General features: G+C 37.5%; 2 protein-coding genes across 5 annotated transcripts; one reads left to right on the top strand and one right to left on the bottom strand.

Moving 5' to 3' along the window:
- Positions 1-157: 157 nt before the first annotated feature.
- LOC129416841 (uncharacterized) lies at positions 158-6,211 on the top strand. Of its 2 annotated transcripts, XM_055171264.2 has the most exons (3): positions 158-235; positions 520-1,399; positions 4,518-6,211. In XM_055171264.2, exons 2-3 carry the CDS (start codon positions 566-568, stop codon positions 4,866-4,868), a joined length of 1,185 nt encoding a protein of 394 aa, XP_055027239.2. In that variant the 5' UTR covers positions 158-235; positions 520-565; the 3' UTR covers positions 4,869-6,211. The 2 variants fall into 2 exon arrangements, with proteins under 2 accessions (XP_055027239.2, XP_055027238.2); XM_055171263.2 differs by lacking the exon at positions 158-235 and having other exon boundaries at positions 278-1,399.
- Positions 6,212-7,051: 840 nt separating this feature from the next.
- Positions 7,052-14,922, bottom strand: LOC129416646 (uncharacterized). Of its 3 annotated transcripts, XM_055171002.2 has the most exons (5): positions 14,326-14,922; positions 14,157-14,218; positions 13,997-14,078; positions 11,890-11,972; positions 7,052-10,177 (listed from the first exon to the last, which is right to left on the bottom strand). In XM_055171002.2, the coding sequence occupies exons 4-5, from the start codon at positions 11,962-11,964 to the stop codon at positions 8,087-8,089; spliced, it is 2,166 nt and encodes a 721-aa protein (XP_055026977.2). In that variant the 5' UTR covers positions 11,965-11,972; positions 13,997-14,078; positions 14,157-14,218; positions 14,326-14,922; the 3' UTR covers positions 7,052-8,086. The 3 variants fall into 3 exon arrangements, with proteins under 3 accessions (XP_055026977.2, XP_073732523.1, XP_055026978.2); XM_073876422.1 differs by having other exon boundaries at positions 13,997-14,201; positions 14,237-14,922; XM_055171003.2 differs by lacking the exon at positions 14,157-14,218 and having other exon boundaries at positions 14,486-14,922.
- Positions 14,923-16,032: the final 1,110 nt, after the last annotated feature.

Below are 16,032 nucleotides of genomic sequence, written 5' to 3'. Positions count from 1 at the left end.
GTGTGTTTCTCCACAGCACATAATAATAATCATCATTATCATATCATCGTCATCTCCTGTCGTGTTTTATTTCTAAACTGTATGATGTCCATCTTTCTTTAAACTGCTGCTAAATTATTATTTTTTTAGCACTTGAACATGTTTATACTATGGGTTTAGCAGATGGGAGGCTGATCTTGTTTAGCAGATCTTGTTTAGCAGATGGGAGGCTATATATCCGACTGCTTCAACTAAGGTAACGTAAATGTAGGCGTACGGTTACTTAGCAATGTGGTGTGAAACGTGATTAGACGTTTATTAATTCATTTAATAGTGCTTTGATATGTGTCTGGGTTTGTTAAGAGGCTACCGGTAAGTGACAAACTCTATTCGGCTGCTTAAGGTAACGTAGATGTAGGCTAACCTTAACTTTTAGCAATGTGAAACGTAATGTTTATTAATTCATTTAATAGTGCGTTGATATGTGCCGTGTTTATTGTTATGGTTTGATGCTGGTTAATGTGATTGTCCTGATTTCAGCCTTCAGAGCTGCTGTCACTATCTGGTCTAAGTGTGTCCCAGGGAAATGGCAGATCACATTATTGATCAACGCATCAGGATGTACTACAATCAAGGTCTAACACAGGCAGAAATTGCATTGTGCCTTTCTGTTAGAGATGGCTTTCAGATTAGTCCTCGTCATTTAAGGAGAAGACTAGCCCGGTTACAACTTTACAGACGACGGTTAAGCGATGCTGCTGAGATTGTTAACTTCATTAGCAACCAGATAAGAGGACCGGGTCGTCTTCATGGTTACCGAATGATGCACGAGAGGTGCAGATTGGCTGGACTGCGCGTGACTCGAGACATGGTTCAGGAGATTCAGTCACATCTTGACCCAGAGGGCGTACAGCAACGGAGAGGAACAAGACTTCGGAGAAGATGTTATAGTGTCCCAGGGCCCAATTATTTATGGCATATGGACTCTTATGACAAGCTGACTCCTTTCGGCATTGGAATAAACGGATGCATTGATGGGTTTTCGCGTCATATAATCTGGATGCAAGCAAACTGTTCCAATAGTAACCCCAAAGTAATTGCAGCATACTTTATGAATGCAGTCACGGGACTCGGGGGGTGTCCAAAAATAATCCGATCGGATTTAGGAACTGAGAATGTTCATGTTAATAGGCTGCAACACTTCTTCCGAGAAGATGAGACTGGCGTTGTGCATGGGCCGTGTGTGTTCCAAGGACGCAGTACAGCAAATCAACGGATCGAAAGCTGGTGGGGGATCTACAGGAGACAGAACGCAAGCTATTGGAGGGACGTCTTCCAGGAGTTCCAGGCAACTGGAGACTTTAATGGGGATTTCATAGACAAGGGTCTCATCCAATTCTGCTTTCTTAAGATTATCCAAGTAAGTCCTCCACTGTCCATATCTTCAATACACTCTCAGAAATAAATGTACAAAAGTTGTCACTGGGACAGTACCCTTTCAAAAAAGGTACACCTTTGTACCCAAAGTGCATATTAGTACTTCAAAGGCACACAGCAAAATCCCCAGTGCTAAAGGAAAACACCACCGTTTTTCAATATTTTACCATGTACTTACCTCAGCTTAGACAAATTAATACACCACTCTTTTGTCAATGCGTGCACTTTTAATCTTTTTACTGCACCTCGTGAATGTGTTAGGATTTAGCCAAGCCCCATTCATTTCTTAGGATCCAAACAAATGTTTTATTTTGTGCCACCATACTTACTCGTGTAACTACTCATGTAACAGTCTTTAAATAGGGAAAACATGGAAGTGTTTTAAATTCATCCCTGTTTGGAACCATAGGAATGAATGGGGCTAGGCTAAATGCTAATACATTCATGACGCGCCGTACAGTGCACGATTGAAAAAAGATAGGTATGTATTAATTTGTCTAAGTTGAGTTAGAACATAGTAAAAATGGTGTTGTTTTCCTTTAAATTAACACTGCTCAGTGTATATATAGACGGGTTGCAAGTTTACAAACATTGCAGGGTGCGCGCGCATCCAGGAGGCAGAAAGCCCGCTTGGTGAGCTGATTCGCTACTGCAACAACCTTAATTATTGAAGCGTTCTTTATTGTTTGTATATAAATAAAACTTGATTTTAGTTGGATCTGTTTTTCTGTCTTTATTTTTGCAGCGTTACTGTGATACATGTATGAATTATAATGTTAGGGTAGTAACGTAATAGTCGCATCTACTGGTATGTTAACATCAGGCACCCAGCACTGACTCTGTTGGTACTATTTTACACGCAACAACTCCTTGGCATTTTGACTTACAGACACAGCTACTAGCCTACAACTCAATGCACGTCTCTTCTTTTTGCCTCTCGGTTGCGCGCGCAACCAGTTAATGACGTCGCCGTGCAACCCGTCTATAGGTCCACACTACAGAGTGCAATCTGTGACTTTATTCTCTCTATCATCATCTGTGTTTGAAACCTAAAATTGCAGTTTACATCTTACATCTTGTAGAGTTATTCATTAACTTGGGTTTAGACGTTTGCTTTGTTTTATTTAAAGACACCATCATTGTGATCAGTGTTTGTTTTAGCTGGACTCTTGACTCTTGATTTTTAGCTTGTTCAGGGTTTTTTTGGCTGCTATAACTTTGTGTGTTTAAAGCATATTTGTTATGGCGAAGAAGAGACCATGTTGCAATTCTATTATGGTGGTTGATACATAATGTCAAACGTTATCATCCAGAAAATGTATTTATTAACTTAGTGTTTGCTCACTCATCAGAAGTATCTTTCTCTCTCAGTAATGTGATACTACACACTCATAGCATTTTGTCATCCTGAAGATTTTGATACAACGACACTCAACACTGGTGACAAAAGAAAATTGTCAAAATGTTTATGATTTTTTTATGCCGCAGTGCATTCTAGGAATTCTGACTGAGATTTATAATTTGTTGATGCCCAGCATGCATTGCAGCATGAAGCATTTAATTTTATTGTCACCATCGTTGAGATCAATCCCCCGATTCTTAATGTTTGTGTGTCTATTAGACAACTGTCTGTCCATTTTTTATTGTACAGTGTTTCAAAATTCTTCAGAAGACAAACTGATATAAGAGTGCCAGATCTCATACTTTAGTATCATATTATTGACAGAAAAAATACTTCTGGTGAGTAAGCAAACACAAAAATAATAAATCAATTTTTTAGATCATGTCTGACACTATATCCCAACCACCAACATAGAACCGCACTACAGTCCCCTTACCTCGCCACAACAAACATGCCTCAAACACACAAAGCCACAGCAGCCAGAAAAAACAAACAAGCCAAAAAGTCCAACTAAGAGTCCAACTACAAACACTAATCACCATAATGGCGACTTTAAATAAAACAAAGCAAACATCTAAACCTAAGTTAATGAATAACTCTACAAGATGTAAACTGCAATTTTAGGTTTCAAACACAGATGATGATAGAGAGGATAAAGTCACAGATTGCACTCTGTAGTGTGGACCTATATAAACACTGAGCAGTGTTAATTTAACACTGGGGATTTTGCTGTGTACCTTTGAACTACTAATATGCACTCTTTGGGTACAAAGGTGTACATTTTTGAAAGAGTACTGTCCCAGTGACAACTTTTGTACCTTAATTTCTGAGAGTGTAGTAGCCTACATCTCAGAGCTGTTTTTTGTGTTGTTTTGATATGAACCAGCTTAAATATCAATTTGCCACCTGCTCCACTTGTATACCTGTCTGTAGGCTCAGACAAGTAGCTTTTACCTAAACTACGAAAAGGAAGTCCCAAAATCCAAATGAACCAAGCACGATTGATTCGAACAAGATGTCAATAAATGCATGCATGTATTCTGATCCACAAATGCATGGATTAATTTTTGCATGAGCAATTTTTATTTATTAATGCAGAACAGAACATGTTTATTCGCAAACATGTCTGTATTTGTATAAATCGCTGCACAATCATTAAATCCCTAATTCCATAGATTCAAATTAAATGGCATTTGTTTGAAGTTAGTAAAATACATTCACCACATTTATCTATAGTACATGGATAATTGTGTGTGCATTTATTAACCATAATACGACTAAAATCTTCCCATAATAGAGCTCATAACATGTGTCTAAACTTCTGAGCTCTCCGGACTTTTTTCTCTGTAACTACTTATTTCTTCTTCTCCAAGCCTGTTTTGCATCAATATGTAGGCTTTTTTTCCTGCAGTCAATACTCTTGTCTTCATTATGAAGGCTACTATGGTGCTGGAAGCTGGGGCACGGTATTATTCTACTAATAACTCCAGCATAGCATAAAACATTACTGCATTTCCCCATTATTATGCTATAATGAGATATAATAAATAATGTCACCTTCCTAAAATAATTGCCTAAGTCATTTGTTAATCACAATGACGATATATTCGGTGTAAGGCGCCTAAAGTGTCTTCTTCCATGTACTATTTTCAAAATAAGTCATCATAGGTATTGAAATCCTCATGTTTTTGTGTTGCAGAATGAGCTAGACACCGTTGTGACAATGTGGGACAACCATCGCATTCGACCAGGTGGAAACGGACACCCTAATTATCATGGAAAACCATGTTTGATGTACAATGTACCTGAGCTCTATCATACACAAGATTATTTGCATCCACTACAGTATGAAAGAGTTGGAATTGTTCTCCAAGAGGACATTTGTCTGTGGAAAACAGACATTCCCTGCGACCATGACCTGCATGAGCTCTGTTTGATGGTGATGGAAGAAAACAACATAGAACTGTGTCATAACGCTACAGAGGCAATACGACTTTACAAAGACCTGAGGCCTTTAATAAGAGCACTCCTGCCAGAGCCTCATCTCTGATGTTGTTGTAGCATACAGACAGATGTACTGTCTATGGTACTAATAATGATGATGATGATGATGGTGGTGGCATTTCCAGCAATGATGCCTCTCTAAAAATTTACATTTCTCAAGTATCATTGGCATTTGCATCCATTGATGCTGTGTGTTGAAATGTTTTACTAAGATAATGTGATTTCTGTGTAGTAGGCCAGATTCATAATGGGGACCAGCAAGGGCACTTAAAGGAACACACCCAGATTTTGGGAATTTGGCTTATTCACCGTATCCCCCAAAGTTGGGTAGGTCCATGCCTTTCTCATCTCCGTGCGTGCTGTGGCTCTGTCTGAATCACACACCGCTAACCTGGCTTGGCACGGGGTCTGGAGGTGAATGGCTCCAGCTGGCGGGCTGCTCCCGGTGGGTGGCAGGATAACGCGGACGTTTTCCTGTTTGTGTGTTGTGATTTGTGTGGTCGCACCGTGTGCAGGTGGCAGGGTGATATGAGACACAGCGATCTGGGAGCTATGTTCTCTGAAGATGAGGCGCTGCTGCTTGGGCGGAGTGATTTGCACAACTCTGACCGAACTTTCTGCTCCTCACGAGAGGGCTTCTCGGGTGCTGCGAGCAAAGCACTCCGCCCAAGTAGCAGTGCTTCGCCTTTAGAGAGTATAGTTCCCAGTATGTATACTGTTAAAAGATGGCTGTGTCTCATATCACCTTGTTATTTGTGCACGGTGTGACTGTGCAAATCACAACACACGAGTGGGAAAGTGTTCGCGTTATTTTGTCACTTGTTTGGAGCGGTGTGCTGGCTGGAGCCGTTCACTTCCAGACTTTGTGCTAAGCTAGTGGGGGCTGCGTCAGACAGAGTTGCAGCGCGCACGGAGATGGGAAAGTTATGTGTGGACTTATCTAACTCGGTGAATACGGGATGCGGTGAGTGGGCTAAATTTCCAAAATTGCCCCATTCATTCCTATGGTACCAAAAAAAAGTTTTATTTTGTGGCACCACACTTGCTGTTATAACTACTCATGTAACAGTCTTTAAATAGGGAAAACACGGAAGTGTTTGGTGGCTTCCCTGTTTGGTACCATAGGAATGAATGGGTCTAGGCTAAATGCTAACACATTCACGACGCGCTGTACAGTGCACGCATTGAAATAAGATAGATATGTATTAATTTGTCTAAGTTGAGGTAATAAAAGGGTAGACTATTCCTTTAATATTTGTTTTCTTTGTTTCCCTTTACAAGAACAAGACAGACTTGTAAATTTTGTTAATATTTTGATTTGGAATTGAATGTGTAATGTTTTCAATACATTTGAAATAAGGAAATAAAATCTATAACATGTCTGCACTTTTTTCACTTTTATTATTACACTGCTATTATTTTGCACATAATTGTATATACACTACTGTTTAAATGTTTACGGTCACTTGACTAAAATGTTAACTATGATCTTAAAAATAATTTAATCTGGTGTACGGTTAAATGCTTGAAATTACTTTTGTAGACAAAAATATACCTGTGCCAAACAGATTAATTTCTGTTATTTGAAAACTAAAATGTTAGTTTAAAATATTAGTTTTTAAATATTGCACTAAATATTGAAGCAGCCAATAAGAGCCCAGATTAAATATGAACTCCATCTATACTCAAAATTCTAAAATTCCTAAATTTAAAATTTTAGAAGCTTCTTGGCGTACGGTTTTGTAATTTCTAGTCAAAGGGTGACTGCACTTCAGATAATAAAATATAACAGGGTTTGATTTATTTTGGATGCTTTTAGTCACAAACATGAGTCTCACAGTTACATTTGTGTTATGCCGTAGTTTGGACAAGTTTATTATTATTCTGTAATATGAAAAAAAATATGAGTGAGTGACCCCAAACTTTTGACCGATAGTTTGGGTTTAATAAAAATATTCTCAGATTTGCGACCAAAAGACAAGTTTACATAAAATGAGAGTCTGTGTCCCTTAAGTGTAACAAATATAGGGTCCATTCTATGATTTTTTTTTAAATCATTGTAAGGTAGGGCTCTTTAAATACCATGCTCATCAGATATGTCCTTGTACTCTTCCAGGAAATTACTAATTACTGTAATCTTCCAGGACATTACTAATTCAGCATTAGAACTGACTCATCGACTAGTCAACACAACACATTAACAGTTTAAAAAAGACAGTGAAAATTACAAACAGTTGACATAGTTTAATTTATTAAACATTTTCTTTGCAAACATTGCAAACTCATAAGCCAGTGCCTTCATTTAAGTAACATGAACATGGACCCGGGAAAGTGCAGGGTCCTATGGAGGTGGGTATTCTAAATCAAATTAATCAAAACAAAATAATTGTACAAACTACAAGATTTCCTTGTAAGATTTTGAGTTTTTCAGGTAAGACTACTGAAACTAGTTCTAAGTCAAATATTACTTTAAGTGTGGTTAAAATGTATATATATATAGCACATTTGACACTGACAACCTAGAACATTACTGGCAATATAACTCTTCCAGGTTTGAAGATCTGCATAGCTTTACACTGTAATTTATGAACTATTTTTAGGTTTAATTTAGGGATTCATAACGATGAATCGCAATTAATCTATAGCCGAATAAAAGTTCTTGTTTACATCGTACATGTGTGTGAACTGTCTACAACAAATATGTATATATGCACACATGCATGTATAATTTTAAGAAAGAATATATATTTATACATTAAGTATTTATATTTATATTTAATATAATGTATACATAAATATACAAATGTATATACACATGTACACATTTCTTAAATATATACATGCATGTGTGTGTATTTATCTATACGTTATTTATACACAGTACACACACATATATGATGTAAACAAAAACTTTTATTCTGCTATAGATTAATCCCGATTAATCATAATGCAGCCCTAGTTTAATTTTAACAACAATGGAAAAACATCAACCACAAACAGTTGGCCAGTTTTTACACACAACTTGTCCAAGAATACATTGTAACATTTAAATTGTTTTGTGATTTTTTTCCCACAGTCCCTGTCAGCTGTCAGAACTGAATTTTAAAGAGATCATAAATTGAAAAGAAAAATCAATCTCCTTCTACTATGACAATGCATCTGCTCTCCACATATAGAACTTGTGGATTTTATAAAAGATAACGCTGCTAACCTTCAAAATGTGTGTGCAGTTTTTAATTTGCTGTCTAAGCAAACAAAGCCTTATTAGGCCAAATCCATTACCCACACTCCACTCTTCAACACAGAGATGAATTCTGTTCTAAAATCTGCATAGTTTTTGTAGTTAGATGCCAGTTCCAAAGAACAACTACAGGTGTGAGCCAAAGGTGCCCTGTCGAACTGTGGCTGTTCTGCTGTGAATGTGACTTTAATAGTCTTAGATAGGAACAAGTCAGACCCTGTGCAGTACCTAAGGAATAGGCCAAGCTCCTTCTCATCTCTTTCTCTTACAAATCTCAATAGATGATTTGAGGTATTTTTTTCTTCCAGTGACATAGATTCTGGAAACTTGATGGTTTTGGTAATGTTTCTTGCCTTGGGTTTGAGATCATCTAGAATCTTCTTCAGTCCTTCCGTACTCATGGATTCTCCAATAGACCTGAGAATTGGCTTCCAACACTTTATGATAAATGCTGGTTCTTGTACCATCTCTTTGTGGGCTATTTCCTCCACAAGACTCTGTAGATTTTCCTCAGTTGGGAGTACACAGCAGTTGTGACTGCTGAGTATGCTAAGGAGTTCATCCATATCTGCCCCTTTGAAGTTGCTAATGGCCTCAGTTAGCACATCCTTCTCAGTTGCGCTGATATAGTTAAAGAAAGCATCCAGTAGATTGTCTGAGGAGGAGAGAGATAGCGCCTCTGTAAGGAACGGAGGGGCAAGTTGGACTGGAAATAGCTGAAATTTCTGCCATCCAAAGGCCAAGATGCGAGCAACAGCAGTCCACTCTTTCTCTTGGAATTTGTGGTACAAAATTGGGATCTTGTAGTTGGTTCCACAGGTCTTTGTTGCATAAAACATATCCCAGAAATCAGTGAGGCAGTCTCTGGTGACCCCACTCCCAACTCCAGCCTCAACCTCACCACGTTCAAGCACACGCCTGATTGAAATATTAGCATCCAGTATGAAGTCGTCTGTAAATGCTTTAATCATGTCCACAACACACTGTGTTTTGCGGATCACAATGACTTGCTTCTCCACTATATTCTCTGGATTTTCAAAGAAACCAGTGGCCATCGTGCTGGTGGAACTTAAAGCCTGCTCAGAATCCACAAAGTCAATAATAGCTTCTTCCATCTCAGCTACCACTACTGTTTCTATTTGATTTTCTGAGACTGTGTTTGTGCCACTTTCTTGTTGGCTGTTAACTGGCAAGGAATCTGGATTTATTGTGGTATTGACATGTAGAGGTGAGTATATCAGTGTGTCTGCAAGACCATCGACAAGTTCACAAGGCATGTTGGTGTTATATTCATATACAATAACTTCATCATCACTGGATAGATCTATAAGAGGCTGGACTGATGTTTGAGAAGCAGGAGTTGTGTGGAGTGTTGAGGTAGCACTGGGAATACTCCAACTGCCGTACCGAGGTCTTTTGACAGGAGTAGGGGAGAGCAGTGATGGGCTGGATGAGGATGGATGTTTAACTGACCCAATTGTGTTGGATGTGTCAGGTGAAAAGGGCATGTCTGTTGTTTCATCACTAAGCTCAGAATCACTACAATCTTTTGGCTTTGTACAGAGGTATAGTCTGAGGATCTTGTAATTAGTTTGCTCTAACAAACTTCCAACTGTGACGCTACCCTCAAGGGGCTCATCAGAACCAATGACAGAAAGCATGACCTCAAAGTCCTCTAATTTTCCTTTCATCGATGTACCATTGGGGAAAAAAAGGGTTTTCCCTTTTTCAATAATTGTGGATACAGTATCATCTTTGCTTACAACTATCTCTCTTGTTCCACCCCCAGTAGGCCTTCTAACTTGTTTGTACATAGAATCTTGGTAGTTCAACCAGCCAAGTTCAATTTTCCTTGTCTTCTTTTCAGCGTTCTTATTTCCAAGAAGTGTAGGCTTAGATTTAAAGCTGCTGGTTGCTGTGGCTGAGGCAGTGGATGGAAGTTTCATCTTCTCTCTTAGTCTATTTATTAAAGTATGTTTCCTTTGCTCTGTATCCTCTATCCTTTCACTTGAGGATAACTCCTTCCAGTTTCTGGCAAACACACGGTCTCCATATCGAGGAATAAAAGCAGAGAGTTTGTCTTCTCCAAGGAACTTTACAATGTCTTGATCGATCTAAAACACAAAAGCAGATATAATGTCATAATCACAGTCAGAAAAAGAAGGCTCTAAAAGAGCTATTCACAGAGAGATTGACTTCGACATATAAACAATTGACTCTAGAGAACACTTCTTTTGGCACTTTTCTCCCCTATATATATATATATACTTTTACTTGAGTAATTTTTTTTGCTACTCTATCCTCTTCTGCCTATATCAGAACTTTTCTATTTAGAAAACACTGAAGGAACATTTTGGAAGGAAAAATAATCATTTTATTCTTGTGACATAAGTCATTATTGCCACCTTGTGACAGGTAGGTAGACAGACAGACAGACAGACAGACAGACAGACAAGTAGTTAGTTTGGTAGGTAGGTTTGTCTGAGGGTTAGGTTTAGGAATGTACAGAGGATTAATTCATACTGTACTGTTTGTAGAGTATAATGTCTGTGTGTTTTTTGTATGTTGTGTATTTTTATGTGTGTGTCTGTGTGTTTGTGCAAGTATGTTTGTGTGTGTAATATTGTGTTTGTGTGTGTAATTATGTGTGGTTGTGTATGTCTGTGTGTTTTGTGTGTGTTGTGTATGTTCATGTGTCTGTCTGTGTGTTGGTGTAAGTATATTTGTGTTTAATTGTGTGTTTGTCTGTGTAATTTTGTGTTTGTGTATGTCTGTGTGTTTTGTGTATGTTGTGTATTTTCATGTGCGTGTCTGTGTGTTGGTGTAAGTATATTTGTGTTTAATTGTGTGTGTGTGTGTGTGTGTGTGTGTGTGTGTGTGTGTGTGTGTGTAATTGTGTGTGGTTGTGTATGTCTGTGTGTTTTGTGTGTGTTGTGTATGTTCATGTGTCTGTCTGTGTGTTGGTGTATTTGTGTTTAATTGTGTGTTTGTGTGTGTAATTGTGTGTGGTTGTGTACGTGTGTTTGTGTCTGTGTGTTTGTGCGAGTATGTTTGCGTAATATTGTGTTTGTATATTTGTATGTGTTTGTGTATGTCTGTTTGTGTGTGTGTGTGTGTGTGTTTTGTATATGTTTATGTGTGTTTCTGCTAGTACGTTTGTGTGTGTGTACTTGTGTGTGGTTCTGTATGTGAGTGTGTTTGTTTGTGTGTAGTTGTGTGCGTGTGTGTGTGTGTGTGTCTGTCTGTGTATGTAGTTGTGTATTCTTGTGTGTGTGTGTGTGTGTGTGTGTGTGTGTGTACCTGGTAATTATCACGTTTGCTCAACGTCAAAACACTTATTGAAGAGGTTTTGCTCATAAATGAATGTAAAATAATGTAAACTTGAGATTTTTATACTGTTATTAAACTGCATGCTCGGCAAACACAGCCGGTGTGAAAGCACAATGGCCACGCGCGTCAAACGCTGTCTTCATACGCATGCGGTGTGAAACCGGAAAGCGCGGTGCCAAACTCTGGTCTCGGGGAGAAATTTGTTACTATAGATACGAAGCACGAAGAAACACTAGTGGTTCCCGTACATGATTTTTTGCCGCGCAGTGTAAAAAAACCTCTTCGGATCTGCATGATTCACACAAGTCACCCAAACTGATGTGAAAAAAAGCGGGAGGCGCCGAAAAGCGCCCTGTTTTCATCCCTGAACCTTACACCCCATTGCGGGGGACGTCCTGACAGACTCTAGCACCCTCTTTAAATTTAGAATCCCGCATGTTTCTCCCAAATCCTCGCTCGGACCTATGACCTGTCAAAGATTGTGTAGCTACTTCACCTTGTCCTCTGCCATTCTTGCCAGGTTCTCCTCAGGAACACCCCTTTCTCCCAAGGCTGAGAGAAACTGGTCCATGGCGATCTCTAGGATTCAACAGTAAATTTAGTTATTGTTTAGCCTGACAAGCCAGAACCACAAATTAAATTTGCTGCCACTAGGGTACGTCTAGATTTCTAGGCAAGTCATTGTTAGCAACTGCAACAAAGTTGTTCAATTCTTGACTGCTGGCCCTTATACAAAAGGGTTGTCATAGTCAGGGGGTTTTTGTCCTGGTTCTCAAGTGAGTAGCTGGAGATGTTGCTTGGTACTCACATTATTTATGGCACAGACATCCTACATGCTGTCATCATCACTAATCTCCTGACTACTCTCTTTGCCATTTGTTTGGTTTAAAGGAACAGTATGTAAGAAATTTATATCAGTCAATCATAAAATGGCCCTGATATGTCACTAGAAATTAAGAAATTATTTTCATTTCAAATACTTATATCACTGACAACAGTGGTCTGGCCAGGATATTGTCATTAAAAAGTGGAGTTGCAGCCCTCAACTGATGTTTATGTTGTCATTTTGTGTATTGGCCACTAGCTGTGTGATTGCAGTTCCAGTTTTAGCCACAAGTTTTGTGATTGCAATACCAGTTTTGGCCACAATCCTACACACTGTTCCTTTAAGCATAGTAGACGATAATGTTGGCTAAATAAAATATGCCTGGTTATTGTTTTTAACCCATGTAACCTTCATAAATAACTTCTAGCCTAATATAAATTTCAAATATTGTTAAAGACAAGTAAATGGTTTGTAATAAAAAAAATCTTATTATGACCAATAGCACAAATAAATACAATAGAACAAACATACAAATTAAATAAACAGTGCTGTTCATGTTTTCAGGTTGGTCTGTAGTTTTCAGGTAGAGGACAGAAACTGAATAAAGTAATCAGATAAAAAGTTATTCAACCAAGACAAGAATATTATGATTTTCTTTGTCTGTGGTTTGAAAAGAGCATCAAGTTTATACACTCTAAACATGCTGGGTTGCTTCCATGGCTGAGTAAGTATTGGACAGAACCCAATAGTTAGGTGTTGTTAAGTAACAACACATTATTTTTTTGAGTACTATCACTTTAAGTGCACAGATTCAATATATTGTTATGCACGCATTTGATTTCTCAACTGCTTATAGTCATTTAAGGTGTAAAAGACTGTGTACTACTATAATCACAGCATTTTGAGATTGTTTTGTGTCAAAATGTCTGCTCAAGTGCAAGAAAACATTAATTTAGTTGGCATTTGCACACTGTTTTAACCATTGCTTGCATACTGGCATGCTGTCTGAAGTCTGAATTTGTTATTTTAATCGCGCATGCGTACCTGCGTACCAGTTATGTGCACCCCTGGTCATAGTTCTTCTGATTATTTAATAGCCACATTTTGATTTGACCATGTAATACGTGACCAAAGCGGAAAACAGGCTCTATCACTTCCGGTTCTGTATGGTCTACGCTGACATGGTGCTGTTTTCATACATGAAGCCTTTATGAGCTATAGGAACGATAATGCTAATTAACATCTTAAACCTAAGTAAAAGAAAATGTACTAACTTTTTATACTTTATAGCTTTTGACAAAGGAATTCTCTTCTCATATACATTCAGATATTACAACAAAAAAGAACAGAACACAAATAATAATTACCATTAGCTTTTACCATTAAAACCTACTACAAAATTCAGGATTTAATGGTCCCACCAATTGAACCAATACATACCACTAGACCCACAGAGACCCATAGAGACCATTAGAGTTTCCAATACAACCAATAAAATTCCCATTAAAACCAATAAATCCAATAGAATTTCTGTGATGGTGTCTATTGTTTTTTTTAGCAGGGAATAACATGCTACAATAGCAAATACCTGCAACCGGTTTTCCAGTTTGGTCACGTGACGTTCGACATATACCGTATTGTAATGCTGTGCATCAAACCATAATACTAATCACGACACATATCAAAGCACTATTAAAATACTTAATAAACGTTTAATTACGCGTTTCACATTAACTTACATTGCTTAATTAACATTAGCCTAGCTACAGTTACTTACCTTAGCTGAGGCAGCCGGCCAGGACAGATAGGAGTTTGTCAGCCTTCCATCCGTTAACTTAGCCCAGACACATATCAAAGCACTATTAAAATAATTAATAAACATTTAATTACGTTTCACAACACATTGCTAAGTTAGGGTTAGCCTAAGTTACATTTACGTTAATTTGAAGCAGCCGGATAGTTAAAGTTTGTCAGCCTCCCATCTGCTAACCGGTAGCCTCTAAACAAACCCAGACACATATCAAAGCACTATTAAATGAATGAATAAACGTCTAATCACGTTTCACATCACATTGCTAAGTAACCGTACGCCTACATTTACGTTACCTTAGTTGAAGCAGTCGGATATATAGCTAGCTAAGAGTTTGTCAGCCTCCCATCTGCTAAACAAGATCTGCTAAACAAGATCAGCCTCCCATCTGCTAAACCCATAAACAAACCCAGTCAACTAACAAATAAACGTGTACAAATGGATCGCACAACTTACCGACAGGATAGAGCTTGTTGCAGCCAGTGTCGGTAGGAAGCAGTCCGTGGTGGCAGCGCGAGCGCATTCGTATGAATTCAAGACGAACACATTATTGTTATAAAAAATAATAATAAAAAAAATTATCTCGATAAAACAATATTTGTTATGTCGTTATAACGAATTAATTATTTCGTTATCTCGAGAAAACAATCTTTGTTATCTCGAGATAACGAATTATTTCTTTGGTTATAACTAAATAATTAATTAGTTATCTCGAGAAAACAAACCTTGTTATGTCGAGACAACGAATCAATTAATTCGTTATCTCGAGAAAACAAAACTTGTTATATCGTGATAACGAATTAATAAGTTGTTATTACAAGATAACAGTGCTTAAAAAAAATAAATCCATACAAAATAAAAATAAAAGTCCATGGCCGTTCTCGGCTTCCGTATTATACAGCAGCTGCTTTATCTTCTTAGAAACAAAAGAAACCTGAAAAACTTGAGAGATTGATGTAGGACAGAGATGCGCTGTAATAAAGTCTAATAAAAGGGCTGTGATGGATCTTCTAGATAAGATTTATAGATTATAGATGAGAAGTTTGATGAGCTGCAGGTCTGAGAGTTTGATCTTGACATTAAACTTTCTCATCTACACTGACAACAGAAAAGATTTCAGGTAAACTACTGAAATATATTTAGTCAGAAACAGGTGATGAGTAAAAAGGAAATCTGCATGTTGTTTTCTGGCTGCTGAGAAGGTTTCGTGTTTTTAAATAGTTCATGACAGATAAACAGCCTGACATTATTAGACATTATGTTGGGTTTTTGAGGTGAAGAAAGGTTTATTTTTAACAAACGCTGTCAACTGCGAGATAAACAAGTGCAAATAAAAGTCTCTCATTATCAGTTTCTCTCTTAATCTGATTGAAACTATTGAAACAATTGACATCTTTCATTATTTTCAGATAGTGGAACACGTGAAACCCATCAAGTTGCCAGTTTTAATCCACTCTTTGGCAACCTAGCTTTCTTTTTTTCTCATATCATATATCATTTTGAAAATGCATTTATTTTCAATATAAATAAAGAGAATCTTTTAAAAATGTAAATAAAGTGTCAAACGTGAGTGTTAATTAGCCTAATATTCTCCTAATAATGCATCCATTTAATCATTTCAATAAATATGACCATTTACACATTTTATTTTATTTTTGCATCCTGTTAATGTAAAAAAAATACAGTATCTGCTAATAAAAAGTGTTTATAGCATCCATTAACCATTTACATGTATTGCAAACAATTGCTATGCACATTCTCATTAGTGTAAAAAACATCTAAAGCTATATTATATTCTGAAATATCACACTCTTACTCGAGCTATGTAAGTGTTTGAGACGCAGTGCTGGTGTTGACTTTATATTAACACATAAAAAGAAAACTGTGTATTAACGCTAACAAGTGTTAAAGCCTGAAGTATTTGTAAATGAACACCAGATTTTAACTCTGACTGTACAACACTACGTTTTTATCACTCAATAATTTGCTGTGTAGAATCAATT

The sequence above is a fragment of the Misgurnus anguillicaudatus genome, chromosome 14, assembly GCF_027580225.2.
Source record: "Misgurnus anguillicaudatus chromosome 14, ASM2758022v2, whole genome shotgun sequence".
Classification (NCBI taxonomy): Eukaryota; Metazoa; Chordata; class Actinopteri; order Cypriniformes; family Cobitidae; genus Misgurnus; species Misgurnus anguillicaudatus.
The sequence above is the reverse complement of the archived record's forward strand: the minus strand, read 5'-3'. Positions and strand labels throughout refer to the sequence as shown.